The sequence below is a fragment of the Sinocyclocheilus anshuiensis genome, unplaced genomic scaffold, assembly GCF_001515605.1.
Source record: "Sinocyclocheilus anshuiensis isolate Anshui unplaced genomic scaffold, SAMN03320099.WGS_v1.1 scaffold937, whole genome shotgun sequence".
Lineage (NCBI taxonomy): Eukaryota > Metazoa > Chordata > Actinopteri > Cypriniformes > Cyprinidae > Sinocyclocheilus > Sinocyclocheilus anshuiensis.
Genome location: NW_015554129.1, coordinates 31,079 through 45,219, shown reverse-complemented (window position 1 = coordinate 45,219; position 14,141 = coordinate 31,079). Strand labels below are relative to the sequence as shown.

Below are 14,141 nucleotides of genomic sequence, written 5' to 3'. Positions count from 1 at the left end.
ACTTCTGTAGGTGAAGCTGGATCACGAATGATTCGAGCAAACATAGACGCATTAATGTAGATCGGGGGCGCATTCTCTTCAAAAACAAACGTAATCCACTGCGTCTTCAACAGCTCAGATGTCGGGAGTAAATGACGTCTGCTATGTTCATTATTACATCCAACAACAGAACACCTCAATCGCTTAGGAGTCATTCTTGTCTACATCTGCTCCGGCGCTGAAACAATGGCGGACTGATGACAGCTCACTCAGGGCGGGTCTAAGGTAAGACACCAGTCCAGACTGTGCTGAAACGCTACTGTCAATCAAACTATTGTGGGAGGGGCTTTGTCTGTGTGACATCACACAGAAAGGCATCTGAGATCAGCTCAATTTCAGAAAGGGGAAATGATTTTAGTAGATTAAAAAAAACCACTGGGTGGATTTTTATCATTATAGGGTGGTTGTGTACACACACTGCCAACACACATTTCAGTTCAAACAACTTGTAAAAGTGCATGTCGCATCCGATGACCCCTTTAAGCCCTGGTCATGTGTCACGACAACTAATTGTTGTTCTGTTCAACACAACACATACTATATATTCAGTATCAACTGAACCTGTTTTCCAAAAATGTAGTGACTTCAGTTCTCACTCTCAAAAGTAACCAAGTATAAACGGAACTTTATTTAGAATAAACCAAACCAGACCGGCCACCTTATTCTGCTGCTGTGTGAAGGCAGCCAGAGTCAGAGAGAGAATTTGAGACAAATTTTAGAAAATGACGTAGACTTACTCCTTAAATTCTGCTAAAATTGACATTGGATTCACCACACAACCAACGCCTTTACCAATGGTTATTACAGGACCATTTTAGAGTCTATGGCAATTACAGCATTTTGGTTAGCCAGCTATTGGTTTATTCAAGGAAGAATAATTCAAGCCTTCATAGTGACCCTCACATCGGTGAGCTCTTTCCATGGTGGCCTGACTCAACTGAACAGCCTCTCATTAAGGGTCCATGTCTGCTTCTCCAACTCCCTATTACGGTCCCCGTAACATTTCCATATAGAAAGACCAAATGGCAACGGCCAGACAACTACCCCGTGACTGGACACCTGTCATAGGAAAACTGATACTGACAACCCAAACTTAAACACAAACACAGAAGCTAAAATGTTAGTAAGCATGTTGTTGACACATCTGGAGGTTAATGAAAACTTCCACATGTATTCAAGTACTCCACACAGTTAATTGTCCCAGGATACAATAACAGCGCATCAGCCAGCAACAACCTTGGCACATCCAACAGCCCAGTAATGGTTGCTGGACATGTGAAGTATCCATTTTGGGAAACAAGACACGTCAACACTATCTTTAAGTGTTCTTGACACTAACCCAACATACCTCCAATCAATCTTTTGTCCGAAAAGTTTTCAGTTTTGCAGTCTCCGGTTGTGCTGGAGGGGTTGGTTTAAAACAGGAGGAAAATGAAAACAAAGCAAAACAAAACATTAGCTTAAATTTTTTAAATCACCTTTAAAAACCGACCTGGACAATGTTGACTTTTCCAAAATACTAATATAGCAGGTCTACAGAAATAAAAGTAATAGCCTAAATAAAAATAAATAATTGACAAAGACAATTTAACTCCATTACTTCTCTTAAAGATAGAAAGGTACAAAACTACTACAAAGAATATTTCTAAGTGTATTAAAATCAAGAACAAAAATAAACTCCATGTATCTGGTTAACAATTTCAAGGTTGCTAGAGAATCCATATATGTAATCGCACGTCTCATTATCTTAAAACTGTACTCAGCTGGCCTTGTTTATGAAACAAGAGCAAAACAAACATCTATGTAAAAATTTGTACACCATCTAGTTTCATCTAGCTTGATAGAATGTATTCTGTCTTGCTTGTGTTTCATAAGATCCACTCAAGTGTTTATATGAACATGCCAAACAGCTCCTAGGATGAATGAACATCTATGTTTTGAGGACATGTGGGTCCTCTTTAACTTGGGTGGGCATGGTCACATGTGTGTAGCAGCCCTGTGTTTAAAGACAGTGAACTGTGACACAGTGGAAGATGTAACATTGTGTAACCCTGCAGAGAGATGGATGATGCTCTACACAGCTGCACTTTTCCTAGTTTAGCAAAAATAAACAAATAAATAAATCCTATGCTGGCTGCTATGAATGAAGAATATTGAAATCCATGTGTAGCAAATACACATCCGATTAAAAAGGCACATCCTGATAAATGCAAGAGCTCTTCAAAAACGTCTTAACTGTTGAGTAGGTGGTGAGCAGGTAGTGTACCAACAGTGTACTATCCCCCCAACCTCCTCCTGGCTTCTGCTTTAACCACAGTAATAACGTGCAAGATAAGACAACAACACATCATCACATAAATCATACAGTACACTGATTTTCATTATTAATATTGTGCAGATAAATCACCCTTGTGCTTCACTGACTTTTTTGTGATTTGTGAATTTTGAAATCATGAGCTTATCTTTTTATTTTCTGTGCTTGTAACAGATGGTCTATGAGATCATTTTATAGGAGACACTTCTATATGCGCAGTCTACTGGTTTGAGTCATTTTTGGTTTTATTCTGTAAATCCGGTTGTTATAGTTAGACAATAGGCTAAACCAAACATATCTACGCAACTGTTGGGATTCAACGTAACAAATGTATGGAAAGCGACAGTAGTGTATTTTACTATATATAGGAGCTCTGTAAATGAGCGTCAAGTTTTTCCAGCACCACCTCTCCACTCAAGACAGAAGCTCAGCAGAAGACCACATCAGAGAGGAGGTAGATTACCTCACCAGACGGCAAAACCCAAACTCCTGAGGTCTCTGGGTAAAACCACAGCAGAACTCATTATGGGAACACCGTCTGGTTTGCTTCTGGTTCTTGAATCAGACACAAAGTAAGAGATTAGACTGTCAAAATCTTTGGTATAATTATGTAGGAAATCTTCAGTGTCACTTTTGAATAGGAGTGAACCGATATGGAATTTCAGGGCCGATAACGATAACCGATAATTCACAGCTCATTGTAACCGATAAAGACACAAGCTATGTTTCCATCACCCTATTTTAATTCACATTTTTAAATATCGCATGAGAAACGAGTGATGGAAATGCCAAATTTCGAATAAAAATCCCTTAATTCGCAAAAAAGTTTTTACGCTTTTTTTTACGCTTTTTGACTTGTGCGAAAAAGGGTTGATGTGAATAATGAGAGATGGAAACTCATTTTGCTAATAAATTACTCCAAGCGCATCAAAAAAGTCATGTGACTTTGCGCAATGGGACGGCAAAACCTGACTAACCAGCGGACCGATCTCATTCACAGCATCTGAAATGTTGTTATGGTCATTCGGAAATGCACAAGCAAAGTCTGTCATCAAAGTATTTCTGTATAATTGCCTCCCAGAAATGTCTTACACGACTGCATTTCCAAACAGCAGCATCCACCTCCGAAAGCAATGACCGCATTCATTGTGTTGTTTCGTCTGCTCGCTCTGAGGCGCAAGTAATTTATCATATATGAAATATTATATTCTCCTACTTTTCTTAGTGATTTATAGTGCCAGTTTATGAGGAAGTGACCATTTTGTTCTTTGACTTATTGGATGGAAACGATGCTTGTTCGCAAATGTTTTATGTGATATTCTAGTTTTGCGCTTAAGTTAAATTCGCAACTTTGGATGGAAACCGGGCTACAGACAACTTACGTTTTGACTTTTAATTCTTACTATGGAGTCGTAATCTAATGAATTGAGAACCACTCAGTAGAACCAGTCTAACTGTATTACAGATATTAAGCTGATTCAATGATAAATATATGATATTAAAATACTGTAGAAGAAATTGTATTGTGTTAATTTCTACTATATTCTATCTATATAGTATTTACGATTATCATAATGAATCACTAAAACATTAGAATAATAAACAATCAAGCATATGTAACAATGAAACAACAAATAAAACCAAAAAGCATGTAACAAACATAAAACAGCAAACAACCACACACACACACACACACACAGTATCAACTCTTCAGACATGGTGTAATATTTAGACAGGCAATTAAGACAAATTGGTGCAGTGGTGGTGTAAGCGTTACGTGTCTGTGCACATAAACATACTTGACCTTGATTACAGACACTAAATTTTCATCACTGACACTTCCATAATCAAAATAGGATTAAAAAAATCATAACGGGGACAGTGCTAGGTAGTATCATTACATGTAATCTAGATTATGTTATCATTCCAAAAAAGAAATACTTGTAATTAGATGATATTATGATTTAAAATACTCATAATCAGATTATAGTTAATTTTTGGGGGATTATATGATTACATTCACACAATGGTAGTAATCTGTTCATAACTTCTTGATTCACTCCAGTTTTTTTTTCTTTTCGTTTATATAAGAACCTACCACTTACATACATTCGGACAGTCTTCCAGTTTTTGTGTAATTTCACACACCATCCACTAGTCAGGTGGCGACATTACACAGAAAATGGAGACATTTTAATTTGTATTTGAATAATCACTCAATGATTTAATGAGTTCTTGAACTAAAATATAGTACATATATTTCACTGGAAAAAAAACAAACAAAAAAAACTAATAATTTGACCGCCAAGCGAGCAGCACCGGAGGGTTAATCATGAAACTGGCATATTGTTACTTATAGGGATAGTTCACCCAAAAATTTAAATTCTGTCATCAATTACTCACCCTCATGTCGTTCCAAACCTGTAAGACCTTCGTTCATCTTCCGAACACAAATTAACATTTTTGATGAAATCCGAAAGCTCTCTGACCCTTCATAGACAGCAAGGGTACTACCACGATCAAGGCTCAGAAAAGTAGCAAGGACATCGTTAAAATTGTCCATGTGACATTAGTGGTTCAACCGTAAATTTACGAAGCTACGAGATTACTTTTTGTTTGCAAAGAAAACAAAAATAACAACTTCATTCAACAATTCTTCTCCTCCTCATTCCGTCTGCCATGGCGTGCCACCATTGTGGAGAGTATCACGACGCATGCGCGTGCTTTCCTCTGCATGTAAACAACGCAAGTGCATGCTGCTGCTTACGTTGAACGTGCATGCGCTGTGCCTTGTTTACGAGCGGAGGACAGCTTGCGCATGCATCATTTACATGCAGAGGAAAGCACGTGCAAGCATCGTGATCCTCTTCACAATGGCGGCAACCTGCAGCAGGTGGGATTTGGAGAAGAATTGTTAAATAAAGTTGTTATTTTTGTTTTCTTTGCGCACAAAAAATATCCTTAGTACATTCTGTGCCTTGAACATGGTAGTACCTTTGCTGTCTATGGAGGGTCAGAAAGCTCTCGGATTTCACAAAAATATCTTAATTTGTGTTTAGAAAATGAACAAAGGTCTTACTTGTTTGGAACGACATGAGGGTGAGTGTTCAGATGACAGAAGTTTCATTTTTGGGTGAACTAACCCTTTATGGCAGATTACTTATAACCAAAAACAACATACAGTAACATTGTGCAAAGATGCTGAAATCCTCACAGTGCCACGTGACATGTTAGCTTGGCTAAAAACACTCCTAGTCACGCATAAAATTTAAACAGATTCTCTGTTCCGTGCAAATATAACTAAACTAAATAGCGAACAAAGTTTTGGTAAAAATTATCAACATGATGTCATTATAATTTATTTTCGGCCAATAATTTATCAATCATATAACATGCACTCCTATGTATGATGATTTTGGTATTTTATTCAGGTCAGAGCCACGGCCTTGTGGGCAGCACTCTGACATACTTCATAACCTGACCCAGGTTTGAGCTCCGGATGAGGTCCTTTCCTGATCCGGTCCAATTTTCTCCTCTCCCATTGCTTCCTGTCTCTCTCATACTGTCTTAAGGTAAAAGCTCAAAAATATTACTTTAAAATGAAAAAAAAAATAAAAAATTGTCTCAGTGCTTTTGTCAGTATAAGACCTTAAAAATATGGAACCCATACAAATAAGGAAACAAACACTGCTTTGACCCACACATAAACACACACACACACACACACACAAAAACACAAACAAACATTATTTTTAGAATGGAATGCTTAAATTGTGATAAGCCAACCAATATTGGCATCAAAATAAGTTGTCAGGAGGACCATGGTTCTTCTGGTGATCAGCTATGGGCTGTAAAATGAAGCAGCTTCTAAATCAGATACTAAAAAAGTTTTAAAACAATACCAATGCTTCAAACTTGAATTTACTGAACAATAAAAAAAAATAAAAAAAAAACTGGTGCAAAATTGTCATCTGCCAGTTTAATCATCATAAGACCACTAAATAATTATGTAATTATGTATGTTTCGTATTTAAAAATGACTAAGGTAAAAAAAAAAAAAATTATTAAAAAATAATTAATAATAAAATAATTCTTGGATGGTGTTACGTGTGAGTTTTACACCTTTTAAAAGAGTGTGAAAATTCTACAAACCCATAGCACAGGAAAACGATTGGAACACATAACTGCCAGCTATGTATTAACCATAATTACAAGCACAGAACTTCAACTGACCAGTGTTGTTCATCTGACACTTTCCTATCATCAAAGTCCTAAAAAGAACCTTTGATGACCCCTTTGGCTAGTGCACCCAACAGTTCCCACATGAGGACAGAAAGGACTTCAACTCTGCCCTCTGCTGTCCTACAGTAGAATTAACCACATTTCTACAAATATTTATTCTGATCCTGAGACGCTTTAAAGAAATAAAACTGAAAGGCAAAAGGATAGGAAATACAAAGACAAAGGCTACACTATTTTTAACCAGGTATCTTACTTTTGAAACGTTATGCAAAATCATTATGTAATAACCATACTTCATGAACACTAACAAAATAAATGTTAAGGTACAGTGGGAAAGCAAAATAAGTAAAAAAATTAATCAAAACACACCTACTGCACAAAACAGCTGTGAGAAATGATTTTGCCCAAAAATGCACAAAGTTCAAATTTATAAAATATTTTTATGCAAAATACTTGCATAAAAATGGAAATAAAATAAAATGATTTGCCCAAAAATGCACAAAGTTAAAATCTTATAAAATATATTTATGCAAAATACTTGCAGTTCCCCAAATCAATTTGATTATTAATTATTATTATTGCCTGTAAGGATCAAAAGAAAGCATGACCACAGATCAAAGTGATAGGAACTACCACATTATGCAGGCACTCACAAAGGACACCATACCCTTCATTAAAACTGACATCACACAAGGAGGGAGGGAGATTTTGGGTGCTGCTGGAGAAGCAAATTTGGTATAAATAGCAGAATCCACTCCTGCGAACAGGACTTCCACGGACTGCCTGGAAACTTACAAATATACAGATTGGCCGGGACAGCTGCCCGACCACCTCTGACTTCTGGAGCTCCAACCTGCTGGTGGGTACAGCTGCTTTATAGCCCTCTGCTCCAGCTTAATGCTGCTGGGGAAGCATGTGGTACTGCTGGAATGGGTGGGAGATGATGATCTTTTAGATGCTGCTTTGTATGCGTGTCAGTGAGTTCCTGGGCCATAATTAATAAGAATGCAATTTGAATGGGGAGGCTTTCTGGTTGATTAGACATGAATCTGATACTTTTTTTCAGTCATTTGGTTTTTATGTTGATTTTATGCAGATATACTGAAATTGCATTCTTGTTAATAATGCCCATTTTAAGTGTTATGAGAGGGAGACGTTTGTCCTTTCTTTGTCACTTATTCATTATTGTTTTCATTTTATATCTTCTTTACAGGCTTAGCTTCAGACAATGGACCTCAGAGTAACAAGCATTCTTCTCCTCCTTGTGGTACTGGCTGAGGCCACCCCTGAAAGATACTATCATGTGAAGAAACAGCCTTTTCCTACAAAATCTCACAGTGAGTTTACTTTTGGTGTATATACAATTCCTGTATTTCATCACTGTAATGTTTTGTCATGTGGAATGCTTCAGAATATTTATATAAGATAACAGCAGCAGGTGCAACATTAAGACACACTACACTAAGGGAGCTTGGTTTGCCAAAAATACATGCATCCATATATGCAAATAACTAATCAGGTTGAAAAATTAGATTAGCCTCTTTGCCACAAGGTTATCTCAGCCGCTCAGATAATCTGTATTTACACAAATCTGGATCTATCTACAGTCAACAAATATATCAAACATCACTTTAGATATCCAACTCCTCTTTAATTGCCAATTTGCATGCAATGCCCAGAATACATTAACTTTAAATAAAGTCTTAGTGCAATGAGCATAACTACAAATACGGTTAGTTAATTACTCTTCATTTGGTATACACCACAGCATATGCAATCTACTACTTTAGAAAATCGTTCAATCTCCAAAACAGATGTAACCACATTATACAACAGGCATGCCCAAAATAAACCACTGTGGTGTTAAATTATACCATTAGTTTCTGGACAAGCACTCTTTCAAATTGAAAAAAAAGGGCTGTTCCCTGTGTTTTCTGTGGTGGTCAAACAATCCAACCCAACTGTGACGTACCTACGACTGCATAAAATTTATTAAACAGGATATCTTATGCCAAAATATACTCGTGCAGGTGATTTTATATCATGATAATCATCATAATAGACGTACATAGCACACATTTAAAAGTTAACGTTTAGCTCAAGTACAAGCAGATACTGACCATCTGTGTCTCTTATCACTTCTCTAACCAAAGGGTATCACAAATTACAAACATTATAACACACGCATTTGTTCACTATATTAGTGAAGACTAATATAATCTCATAGACTTCCACTATGAAACGTTCCACATTCCTTCCACGTTTTTTATGTCAGGTTAATGACATTTTCAAATGCCTAACTTGACCCTCGACCTCATAGACAACTCTCACACAAACTGTGCCAAACACTAGATATTAAAATAGTAACATGATTTGGCTGAAGTATAAGCCTTTTTAACTAGTGAGTGCAGTTTAGTAGTCTGTACTCAACAGGTTTTTACTATATTAGAGAGAGTATTTTTAAATCGTGAAGACATTTTGGACTTCACAAGTAGTCAAACCTGTACAAACACACACACACACACACACACACACACACAAATGTACATACAATACATTAGATCTCTTTAAAATAAACTTTAATATATTTCTTTATTCTAAAATATTTCTTTTAAGTTTACATATGTGACTAAATCATCAGTGAGATGAAAAAATCTGAACAATTTCTTAAGAACATCAAGCATGAAAATTTAGCTTGTCAAATTTCTGAGACTTAAAATCTGTTATTGAGCCAAAAGTGTATGTTATGGAAAGTCTTACAAGCAATTCAATATTTTCAGATTTTTTCTTAAATGAAGTGATGTAAGTTTGCATCTAAATTATATTATATTTGTATCTTATTTTTAGCTGTTGCTGGTGAACCTGGTATTCCAGGTTCCCCAGGTGAACCTGGCCCCCCCGGCCCACCTGGCCAAGCAGGAATTCCTGGAAAGAGCGGCATTGGACACCCTGGTCCAACTGGTCCACCTGGACCACCAGGTCCAGCAGGCTACTCCTCACCTGGTAAACCTGGAGGCCCAGGTTCACATGGAAAACCAGGCGCACCTGGAATTCCAGGCGAGAAGGGACATCTAGGGCCTGTAGGACCTCAAGGTGCAAGAGGAGCGCCAGGATCACCTGGAAGCCCTGGACCTGCTGGCATTTCTTCTCCTGGAAAGCCTGGACCACATGGTCTTCCAGGAGCAATGGGCCCACGTGGAGAACCTGGCCTAAAGGGTCATCCTGGAATTCCTGGACAGCCAGGCCTGAAAGGAGAACCTGGCCATGGTATTCCAGGAGCACCTGGTGGCAGAGGTCCAATGGGCCATCAGGGGCCTCCTGGCCAGTCAGGTCAGCCTGGAATTGGAAAACCTGGACCAAATGGATTTCCTGGAGAGCCTGGAAAGCCAGGAATGCCAGGTAGGGATGGGTCACCGGGTCCTATGGGCATACCAGGCCCAAAGGGTCATACAGGGGCACCTGGAGTAGGAGCACCAGGAAATTCAGGGCAAAATGGCGCTCCAGGTTTGCCTGGGTCAATGGGACAAAAAGGTCCTCAAGGACCCGCAGGACAGCCAGGCGCTCCAGGTCTGCCAGGTACTGGCAAACCTGGATCATCTGGACTCCCGGGAGACCGGGGAGTGCCCGGAACGCCAGGTACAACAGGCCAAAAGGGAGAACCAGGGCCAATGGGTCACACTGGTCAGACAGGTGCTATTGGCCCAATAGGTCCGCCTGGTCCTCAGGGTGCTAGGGGATTCCAGGGAGAAGCAGGTCCACAGGGAGCTAAAGGTGACATTGGTCTGGTTGGCGCACCAGGTCCAAGGGGTGCAAAGGGTGAGCAAGGTGCACATGGCTTCTCAGGAAAACCTGGTGTTCCAGGCGCAGCAGGTCCACCAGGTCCAATGGGTCATATGGGGCATCAGGGTTCCAAGGGCGAATCAGGATTTACCGGTGCACCAGGTATCCCAGGTAGCAAGGGGCCACCAGGAGAAAAGGGACATCCAGGACTTCAAGGGTCACAAGGTGCAAGGGGTGAAAATGGTATCCCTGGAGCAAGAGGACCAACAGGCCCAGTAGGACCTGCTGGTACACCAGGGTTTAAGGGTCATCCAGGACTTCCAGGCCCCCCTGGCCCAGCAGGGCTCACAGCCAAGGGAATTTCTGGACCTCAGGGTCCTCCTGGTATCCCTGGTGGCAGAGGTCATGATGGTCTCCCAGGTCCACAAGGACCTCCTGGGCCTCCTGGACCCCCAGGCGAGATTATTTATCACCATGAGAAAAGCATGCCAATTAAATCCCATGAGATGGTAATGCCTGTTAGTCACGAGATGATGAAGGCACCCATGTCAGCATTCACAGCTCTTCTTACCACAGCTTATCCTAATGCTGGAACACCAATTGCATTCAATCAGGTTGTTTACAATGGAGAGAACCACTATGATCCCAGCACTGGCATATTCACCTGTCAGGTTCCAGGACTTTACTACTTTTCTTTCCATATGCATGTCAATGGAGCAAATGCATTGGTAGCACTTTACAAAAACAGAGATCCAGTCCTGTTCTCTTATGATGAGTACAACAAAGGTTTCCTTGACCAGATGTCTGGCAGTGCTGTCCTCATGCTGGATTCCCATGACACAGTGTACATCCAGGTTCCAGATGACCAGTCCAATGGCATTTATGCTGATGATAATGTTCACTGTTCTTTCTCTGGCTTCTTGATTGCCTCAACGTGATAAACACACTCGAGAAAACCTCAATCTTTCTATTTCAAAAATTGTCTGCCTTTATACTCATTTTCTCATTGCCCCAAGAGTCATGCAGAATGGAAAAGGATGACTAATTTAGAAAACATGTCTGTAGCTTGTGGATTTACATAAAGACCTATTTGTATGGAAATATTTTGATAATCTCAATTATTATGGAACACCAATAAAAATTATCCAAGAAATTAGACAACAGACCTGTTGCATTTGCCTAAAACCTGAACTGATGGTTATGTATTAAAATGGTGCTATGTGTTTGCCTTTGTCCTGTGCTCACATTTTAGCAAAAGGTTTGTGTGTTTAGTATGACACAATGGTTTCTTTACGAGACATTAAGTGAGCCAGGTTTTGAAATAAATGGATTCCAAAGTGAATAATAATTGTTTGTTCTGTTTTGTTTGTTCATTTAACTCTGTAAAATCTCACAAGGTGTGCATTATAATAACCAACACAAATAAAGTTTTAGTGCCAGTGCTACTGTTTGTTTATGACTGTGGTAAAAGGTTAATGCTGAAATCCTCAGTACAAAGACCTTTACGTTTTCATCCTGAAACATATCTTATCCTGACTTCAAACTTTGCAAAAAAAAAACAAAACAAAAAAAATCTTAGGCTAACTAATTAAAACATTCAAAATGTTATGCAGATAGGTCAAAGACTGTGTTCTGTTTGATATACACACATTGGATTTTTACAGACATTATATAATATCAAAATTAAATTACACTTTGAAATGCTGATCATAAAGAGTGTATAAGAGAGATATAAGAGAGTAATTTCTACATACCCCGAAATGCAGATGTGCTGTAGTTATGGTCAATGGCAGCAACAATGTCTTTCCAAAAGTCAGATGTGATTTCAGCTCCTCGCTAGGGTTAAAAAATGATAAATAAAAACATTAACAAATGACAATATACGCTGTAAACAGTCACTCTACGGCTAATTAACAAATGCTACTTCTGATCTACAATAGAAATATCGAATTTTTGAAAAGCACTGATTTATTTTTACCTTATTCAACATATCCACCACTCCGGCACAGAGAAGAGCACCAGGGAGGTCAAAATAGTTGTCATAAAAATAGTATTTTGCTGCAACAAATGAGTGCACTAAATCACATATTAAAGCAAGGACAGTTATTTGATAATATGAGGATAATTCAAATATTAAACTCTAAATAAATACATCACAAAAAATGAATCAAAAGATTTAATAAACTTATGAATGTTATACTGACATTGGAAATTATAAAATGAACTATCTTCAAAAACACATCCTTACCAGATCGTGTGTACGAGGTATTGAGGCTATTAAAATGCTTCCATTCTCTTTTTGGACCATAATGCTTTATGATGTCGTCAGTACTAAGGTCTTTAGTGCCATGAGTTGCTCTACAAATGAATACGTTTTAAATAGATTAACAGCTTAATATATCAGGTTAAGAGAAGTTTATATATTTCTTTATGTATAATTAATCTTTTTCCAAAAAAAGGAGCTATAAAATTTGCTGCACAGTAATCATTCTCTCTCTCTCTCTCTCTCTCTCACACACACACACACACACACACACACAAGTCATACTGAAACTGACTTACCGCAAGACAGTACCGTCCTCTGCCAACTTGACCAGGTTGCCCTCCTCAAGGTCCACCACAAGACCTTTAAAACTGGTCACATGACAACAAGCAACTGTGTTTGTGTATTAGAGAGACAAACAGGCTCATACTAGGATAACAACTTATTTCTTTGTTAAGAAATTTGTTTTTGAAAACATTATAGATATATACATACCCAATTAATTTATTTTCATAATCTGTATTAGTGACAAGAATACTTGCTTGAAACAAGATTCAAGTTGTTAATAAGTAGGGTTGGCAGTATGATGATATATAATCGGGGCGACAGTATAAAGTGTCTATCGTTAGAGATTTTGCTATATCGCGGTTAGGGATATGCCGGTATCAAATTTTCATGTTGCGATTAATTGCTAATGCTTTTATGACGGTATACGGTATTATCACGGTATTGGAATTTAGTTTTAAAAAAGTGCTGTCATAATACAGTATAACAGGTTTAATAACTTTTTTCTTATAACAAAAATAACTGAACCTTTAAATGCAATAAAGCAATACAGAAAAATGTATAAAGCTAAAAGTTTTACACAGATTAACGTGCAAAAGAACTATAAAGACCAATAGGTATCCCTTTACAATGAGACCTCACTAGTTAACCTTAGTTAATGCATTAACATTCACAATGAGCAATAGCTACATTTGCTACAGAAGTTATTAATTATTAGTTATTAAGTCTTAGTTCATGTTAGCTCATTAAATAACACAGTTGCAACTTTTGATTTTAACAACGTGTTATTAAATATTGGAATACCTAAGATTAATGAATGTTCAGAAGAATTTTTCATTGGCAGTTTATGTTAACTAATGAATTAACTAATGTTAACTAATGACTAATGTAAAGTGACCGAACAATAAAGAATCAAAACACTTTCAAACAATATCTAGGGCAGTGTTTCCCAACCGGGGTGCCGTCTGTCGAGAGCAGGGGTGCCGTGTAAAAAATCCTTTTTTAAATATTTTTAAATTGCTAAAATGTTCAAAAAAGCATCTATTATATAACATCCATTTCTGATGTCGCCAATAATTAGAGATGCACCGAAATTTCGGCTGCCGAAAATTAGTTCACCGCTCAGGTTTCACTTTCACGTGGTGTGACGCTCTGCGTATTATCCCGCTCTATGCATGTGCGCTCTGCTCAGTCGCTCCACTCGTATACCGTTCATGC

The 14,141-nt window shown here is 38.2% G+C and overlaps 2 protein-coding genes across 2 annotated transcripts in view; one reads left to right on the top strand and one right to left on the bottom strand.

Moving 5' to 3' along the window:
- LOC107670251 (5'-nucleotidase domain-containing protein 1-like) overlaps positions 1-13,232 on the bottom strand; it is a 67,016-nt gene extending 53,784 nt beyond the window's left edge. Inside the window, exons 1-4 of the mRNA XM_016462795.1 lie at positions 12,938-13,232; positions 12,624-12,733; positions 12,354-12,433; positions 12,130-12,211 (exon numbers count right to left, since the gene is read on the bottom strand). Of these exons, the coding sequence (XP_016318281.1) occupies positions 12,130-12,211; positions 12,354-12,365 (94 nt within the window). The 5' untranslated portion in view covers positions 12,366-12,433; positions 12,624-12,733; positions 12,938-13,232. The remainder of the gene's footprint in view (positions 1-12,129; positions 12,212-12,353; positions 12,434-12,623; positions 12,734-12,937) is intronic.
- Positions 7,366-14,141, top strand: part of col10a1b (collagen, type X, alpha 1b) — a 10,922-nt gene continuing 4,146 nt past the window's right edge. Inside the window, exons 1-3 of the mRNA XM_016462794.1 lie at positions 7,366-7,454; positions 7,809-7,932; positions 9,443-10,276. Of these exons, the coding sequence (XP_016318280.1) occupies positions 7,824-7,932; positions 9,443-10,276 (943 nt within the window). The 5' untranslated portion in view covers positions 7,366-7,454; positions 7,809-7,823. The remainder of the gene's footprint in view (positions 7,455-7,808; positions 7,933-9,442; positions 10,277-14,141) is intronic.